The 7,588-nt window shown below is 37.3% G+C and overlaps 1 protein-coding gene across 1 annotated transcript in view; it reads left to right on the top strand.

Annotated features, from left to right (window-relative positions):
* The first annotated feature begins 218 nt into the window (after window positions 1-218).
* RLF (rearranged L-myc fusion) overlaps window positions 219-7,588 on the top strand; it is a 46,364-nt gene continuing 38,994 nt past the window's right edge. The window contains exons 1-3 of the mRNA XM_026863361.1: window positions 219-254; window positions 1,046-1,200; window positions 6,850-6,931. Coding sequence (XP_026719162.1) covers window positions 234-254; window positions 1,046-1,200; window positions 6,850-6,931 — 258 coding nt within the window. The 5' untranslated portion in view covers window positions 219-233. The remainder of the gene's footprint in view (window positions 255-1,045; window positions 1,201-6,849; window positions 6,932-7,588) is intronic.

Here is a 7,588-nt window from a genome sequence, read left to right as displayed (position 1 = left end):
GCTTGTATTGAATTATAGGGTGGGGTGCTCTGAACGTTTTTTCCATATGGTCTTGGCCCTCAGAGTTTCACAAATCAGTCTTTTTCATTGGTTTTTGTTTTCTTTGCAGTGGGCCTTAAGGTTGGTACCTTGTTTGGCCTAGGGAGGGTGCAACATGAGAGAGGGATTGTAACTGGTAGGAGCACAAGCGTAACTGGTCTGGAGTTGTAGGAGGGCGTGCATACAGAGAAGGGATGTTACTTGTGAAGCAAGCTGTAAGTAGAGCTACAGTGTCCTTAGTTCAGTGCCCTGCTTGCTCTCAGTATTACTTTATAACCTGTTGGAAAATAATATGGTAGCGTGGAGAAGTTTTTAAAAGCTTGGGAGATATTACTATTGTTCGTGTGGTGATTTCTGAAACTTACTTTGATTTCTCTTAAAACTGGCTAGATTTTACTTTCCTTCTGCAGTACTGTACCTGGATAATGTAGGATTGCTATGGTCAAGTAATAAAATCTAGAGTAATTTTGCAATTGAAAAATGACTGCATAATGGTCTGGTCTGGGTTTTGTAGCCCCTTCTAATAGCTTCATGTTTGGTGAATGGGTAATGCATGTATCTTTAAAATACTACAGCTAGAATACTGTTCTTAATCTTGAACTTTTTGCCTATTTTTCTGGATTCTCACTAGTAATAAAGATTCCAGTGTTACATATGTGGTTCTGTCTCCATGGCAGTTGGACAAAAGAAGCTGAGTGCAGAACTTCTCCCTGAATTTTTAACTTAACTGTTCACATTTCTGCCAATTGCATCTAGCTTGCTACCCAGTAGCAATTCTGATAAATTTATCAAATAATAAAATACATGAATTTTTTTTTTTTTTTTTTTAATAAAAGGGAGAATGTCTGTTGAGGAAAAAAACTACTATTTTTAAACCTCCTTCAGAGTAAAAACTTCTCATTTCCAGAATTCTTCCACAGTATATGCTTGATATTGCATATTGATATTTGTTTGTTAGACAAAACTGTGTTATGGGAACTTCTAATGATAACTTATTTTCTTTCAGACACTACTTCAGTATGCTGGCAGTCGGGGTGCATCGGAACATATTTTACCTTTTTTGGAAGTATATCGGATCTCCATCCAAAGCTTTGCTAATGCACGACCTTACTTGACTACAGAATGTGAAGATGTTCTTTTGGTACTTGGCAGGCTAGTGCTGTAAGTTTTAAGATTATTTTTTTAAAAAAACCTATATTTTATAAATGAAAGGGCAAGTTCTTGAAATGGTATAATGCTTAATTTGACAACTGTATTGACAATTTATTATCTAGTAAATGTGTTTAGTACTTTTTTAGTTATACCACAAAAGTGTATTTGAACATTTTGTTAATGTGAATGTGAAAGCCTTACCGCTTGGTAAGGCTTTGTTCTTCTGTGTTTGGATAATGGTGCAGGTATTGGGAAGGTTCTGTTCTTTCTTAAACATTCTGAAAATTATTATTTTCTGTAGAAAAAGCTTAGTGTGGTCCTCATTAAACAGAAGCTTTAATATTAGATGTTCATGCATGGATTGATAAACGTGTATCACTTGCTCTGCAGTTGCTGCTTTGGTGTGTCCTCTCACCTGTACATAATGCAAGGTAGTTCTGAACATGTCCCTCTCTGAAAAGGATAAGCTGTTTTGTATTCATGGCAGTCTTTTTGCGCACGGGCTGTTGCTGTTGGATAGCAAACCGGAGTACTTCAACCTGATCTCTTTGACTAGCATCTGTAGAGGTGAACAAAAGGAGAGAACTGTTTTACAGTCCATCAGCTTAGACGGAATAACCTGTAGTTCCTCAAAGTCTGTTCTAAGTGCAGAGCAGCTATTTGTAACTGAAGAGTGAAGCCTGGAATATAATCAGTTACTACCCTTAGCCTGAGAAGGATAACTTGATGTGCTGGTCATTCGTTACAGATAATGTTTCATTCGAGGGGGAAGGGTGAAGGTCTAGGTCCTTGAATATGGATATCATCATTGAATAAAAGTAATTCTGTGACAGTTTTCAATAGACTATTTTTTTCTTTATCAGTAGCTTCCTTGCTTTGTGATTTGGAGTCAAGTGTTCTTTTTGAGAAGGGTTTTGCAATTAAGTCCTTGGTCAGATGCTGCTTTTATAATGTACTAACTTGCAGTGTAAATCAACAGCTCAGAACCAGATATCTCCATATGATGCTTTGAATTTTTTTTTTTTGGATTTGAGAAATATGTGAACTAATTTTTTTTTTTTTTTTTTTTTTTTTTTTTTTTTCCTTAACCTTCTGTCAAGAAGGGAAAGCATGTGACATCAGGAAAAGTCTGTCTTAACTTCTTACTATAGAAACTGAAAGCTTAAACTGCTAAATCATTTACCTGGTACATAACACATTTTTGGCAAAATATCTTAATTGCTTTTGCAGACTGTCCCTTTACGGATATTCTTTTCTCCATTATATTATCATTAATTAGCTTATGTGTTCTGCTCTTTCCTATTCATGTTGCTTAAAAAGTTTGTCTTTCACTGTCTTTTTATGCAGGTCATCCATACCTGGAGTACTTTCTATATATTTTGTCACTGTTACATACTTCAGGTCAGGAATCCCAACTCTGTGTCAAAATTGCTTTTCTACTGAGAAAAATCAGAATATTCTGCTTCTGCTGTTTTCTTCCATCTTTCAGTGCAAAGAGTTTGCTGTTGCTTGTGTATTCATAAAACTTTGTGGTGGAGGACAGTACAGAGGCTGACTTGCTGCAATCTCCCCTGTTCTTGTTATGATTACATTTGAGAGGTATCTAAAGAATGAGAAAAACAATGAGTGATGTTACGGGTAGGATGAGGTAAATAGGATACCTAACTCAACTCTCCCACGGTTTTCTTTAACAGAAGAGTTTCCAGGGGAGGGAGAGAGAAGTTAAAACAGGGAATTAAAGATAAAAGTTAAGTTCCATGAGGGGGGAGAACTGTATAAGGACATGAAAGTGTACTGTTCCCCTGTAACTGATTTTTGGGGAGGCAGTTGGGTTACCCAAATCTGTTGCATATGCTGTGTATTTTCAGACTTGAACCCCAATGAGAACTGAAATGAACAAGCTTCCTGTTCTAAAGCAAAAGTTCTCTACTTACTATTGAAATCCTCCTTCTGTTCCAACATCCCTTCTGGAGAAGGGGCAGAGAACTTCGTCCAACTGACATCCTCCTCAGCAGGGTGAGCCAGTAACAGTAAAGCTCGGTATAGCATGGCTTTCCCTGCCACCTGATCAGGTCAGCTGTGTGTTCAGAGTACACTTGACATGCCAGAGAAACTGTACCCCCCATAAGAAACTGATGCAGTGGGAGACCTTGTTGGTTCACTGTCTAACCTTAGGAAATAAAAGGAAAGCTTGGAGTGATTGCTCTTGTGGTTTACAGATTTGGCAAATGATTGTAGAGGAACAGGGATGTTCTCTCTGGCCACAGCTGTGAAGGGCCATGCCTGCTTTGGTCAAGTAGAACGCAACACTGCTTGCTTCCTCGCACACAAAGCACAACACGTTCTCCTTAATACCCAATATTACTATACCAAAGGTATTGCCTCTATAGAAGAATTAATAAAGAATTAGCCATATCAGAGGTGTCTTTGAGATTTGGTTAGCTGTCTATCTGCATGAATCTTAGGAAGCCCTTGAAGCTGATTGTTCTCTCAAGCTTCTGTGAGTACTCTGAGGATACTGTGTGAGGGGGAAGATGCCATTCATGTCACCATCAGTATGAAAATTTTACTTCTATATGAAAGTTGTTTATATGCTCCTAAGATTAATAGATTAAACTTTAACAAAGTAGCAAGACTTGTTCCTAGTTCACATTGTTTGCCAGTAGCTAATATTTGACTGCTTTCTACTTTTTCCTCTTTGCTGTGATGGCACTGGTTTGAAAAGGAGTTTACCATTTCTACATCTTTGAGGTGTTCTTACGCTTTTTCAACCATAAAAAGAAAAAGGAGATCTGAATGTCATCTGGTCTAAGTAGCAAAACTGGTTTCAACTGATAAGACCAGTCTGTCTCAAAGTTCTTGAGCCATATCTCACCTACTGGTTGTACCTACTTAGTCTAACACATTGCTTTCAGGAAGAGTGCTTGCTTTCTGTAACACCTCTGTGAGGAGGTACATGTGACAGTTCACTGGTCTGGCTATCTAAGAAAGCATTTCTCAACCTAATAAGCTGTTGTAGTTTGATTCACTAACTTGCATTTACCACTCTGCTGTCATTAAGAGCTAACTCAGTTCTTAACAAATGCAGGGTAGTTCCTGAAAAGTGAACTATTCCTGCTGATCATCTAATGTATAATTAGTCATCATTTTAACTCTCAGAAGCTTAAGATAAGAAAAATTTTCTAATACAATCTAAAGTTTAACACAATTCTTAAAGCTTTTTAAATTTACTTGTTAAAGTTTGTCTTAAAATAAATGAATGAGATATAAAGTGATTATAGAATAATTATATGCAAATAATGTGTTGATTCTTACCTAGAGTTATTCCTTCCAAAATAAAGAAATTCAAACCTAGGAGGCCTTCTAAGATATATTCTGAAGTTGAGTGTTTTGAGATGAATGGGGTTTTTTTACTAGTGGAATCATTCAAGTACCCATTACATTTTATTTGAAAAAAATTGATTAAAGTTTGGAATTTAGTTTTATGTAGGTAGATGTTGTGGTGATACTGGTAGAGCTGGGTGGAAAGGCTTGACTTCATAATGTGATCCTGATATTTTGATTTGTGGCCTTAGCCATGATACCTAAATTCCATTTAGTTCCATTACAATAAAGAAGGAAATGGACTTTCAGGGATAGAGGTGGATTTTGATGTATTGTATAATAAGGACCAAAAGGAAGAATTAAGCTAAATAGCCATTCCTCACCCTTGCCAGTAAGAAAGGCTGGCTAGTCTTTATGTAGCTGTGTGTTTGAGTCAATTCTTAGAGCAAAAACTTAGGCAAGTAACTTAGAATTCTGATTGGTTTTCTGATAAGGAAATTGGAATGTCCTGGATATTAGTTTTGCAGTTGTGCTGCATGTTGTTTTATGTGGTGGCTATACTCCGGGAGCTCCAGATTTCTTAGGATTTCCAAACTAGAGTGCTTGGTGTTAGGATCCTGAGGAATACTTAAGGACTCACAACAGAAGAATTTTCAGTTCTTGGTTCAGCTGTGTTACTGCAACAGATGGTAACTCTCAAGGCCTAAATTCAGCCCTCTTGTCCTCATAGACTGTCTTCTCACTCTGTATATGCAATGCTCTGAAAATGTAATTTCAGATTTTTTTGCTGTTGAAGTAGTACCTCAGGGGTTAAGTACATAAAAATTATTCATAAAACTTTGCTTTGCCACTTTGTTTAAACCTGATATTTTATGTAACCAATATGTCATGTATGAAAAAGTAATATTCTAGAAAAAATATTTCCAGGAATTAAGAGTGGAAGTAGACAGGATTGATTGGCTTCAAGTCTGAAAATGAGATATACATCAAAAGACTTTTCAAAAGCACATTGGCCATGAAGTTTGCAAATATTTTCTTTGAAAAGAGTCTCTGTGTGACATGCATGTAAATTGGACACATGCCTAGTGATGTTTTCAGTTGGTGTGGGTTTTGCGGTTTTTTAATGTTAAAATAGAGTTCAACTGCTGTGAGCCTTTGTGAAGTTGTTTTTGATAGTCTAGTCTAGACCCAGGTGGTTACTACATCTGAACTGGGGATTTAATTTTTATTGCCGAGCTTGAGTACAAGGGAAAAGTAAGTCCTGATTATTTTACAATATTGTGACCTATGACAGATCTGGTGATCCTATTGCCCACTTTTTTCATGGGCATAGTAATGACTGACATTCTAGTGTCTGATGTGAATAATTACTGAATGATTCAATGAAGTCTATCATATTTTCTGTCTAATAGAAATCTGTTTAAAGGAAGAGGATTGGGCAGTGAAGGCAAACTTCTGAAATGTGGAAAGAATGGCCAGATGTTAGTTCAGTATTTGTCCACTTGATCTTGTTTATGCATGTTATTACTGAGTCTGGCTAAAGACTGATTAGGCACAGCATTTTGCAAGTAACTGTTCAACGTATTTATCAAAATTCAGGAGGAAGAGGGAAAGGAAATCCATTCTATTTGGGTACTAAGCAGTTTTGAGGCTCATGTTTGGTTTATGGTCATCTCTTCATTTTCTCCTTACCCAAGTTCACTCAGCTCTTATATCTATGACTGCATGTGTTGTCCTGTCATTCTTCTATTTAATATTCAGGAGTAGAGGTCTTGAAGAAAAGCTGACATAAGATGGAACTGTGTATCAAGTATAGCTTATAGCAGTTATTCAGTGTATTTATTGTATGTGGAGTCTTAGACTTGTTTTCTTACTTTATATTGTCATGAGAATGTTTTTGCTGTGCATGAATCTTGTGAATCTCTAGACAGAGTGTCACAGTTAACAGATTTAGTTTGAATAGCTCAGATTGTTCTGTGCAGCAGTTGTATGTCCTGTCCCAGATTGGATAGCCCATGCTGTTGCTTTGTCTCCTATAAGACAGCAGAACTTTTCCCTGAAATTAGATGGATGTACTAAATACAGTTGTTTCCTTTTTGTTTCTGAAAAGGGATAGCAGTGACCTGGTGGTCTAAATGGGGGAATATCAAGTAGGTCTTGCTTCCCCCCTTTCTGTTTTTTGAATCTGAACTTAATTGAGCTATGCAGTCCAACATGTTTCAATGTTACTGTGATTTCTTATCTGAATGATAAGTAATACGTACCACAAATGTTATTTAATTTAACAACAGCGTGTGTTCAGGTAGCTTGCTTACTTGCCTCTTACTTTTCCAGGAGTTGTTTTGAGCTACTGCTTTCAGTTCCTGAAAGTGAATTGCCGCATGAGGTGTGGTTAGGATTCCATCAGTCCATACAGGTAAGTGTTCTGAATTTCTCCTTTCAATTTACTTTACAAAAAAAACCCAAAAAACAAAAAAACAACAACCCAGAAACTACCGAACAAAAAAATCCAAACACACAACAACCCCCCCCCTGCTATTATGCTCCTCTTCTTCTACCCTTCGCTGAATTCCACCTGTCCTGCATTGCTGTTATCCAGGCAGTGAGAGCTTCTGAGCAGCAGCAGACTAACTGCAGCAATAGTATTGGCGGCCTTAGGCCCAACTGCAGATTTAGAACTACACAGCCAATGGCAACTGTAGCAAGAGAACTACAGCAGATCTTGATCTAATGATTAGTGTGAGAGAAAGTTTGAGTTAGATGGAGTGGTGTTAACAGCTCTGAGGTATTACTCTGAAGACAACTAAAAAAGCTTTTGTTGAGATTTGAGTGGCAAGTTAGTGTCTATGCAAGTTAGTGTCTATACCTGAATTGAGGGGGATGAAAACAGCAGGACAGGTCTTTAGTCCAGATGATTCCTAGAAGTGTTTCTTCTGAGTGTGGCATGTGCTTGGTAGTAGAAGGGAGTGCAGTAGGTACAGTTTTGATCCTATGGTCTTAGTGATGTCAGAGATTTGTCCTTTATTTTGAGTGCTGCTGCGTAAGTCCTGTGAATCCCTTACTATGGCAGATT

This window comes from Athene cunicularia, assembly GCF_003259725.1.
Source record: "Athene cunicularia isolate RWA chromosome 23 unlocalized genomic scaffold, athCun1 chr23_part1, whole genome shotgun sequence".
NCBI classification, from domain to species: domain Eukaryota; kingdom Metazoa; phylum Chordata; class Aves; order Strigiformes; family Strigidae; genus Athene; species Athene cunicularia.
This window is presented reverse-complemented; position numbering and strand designations above follow the sequence as displayed.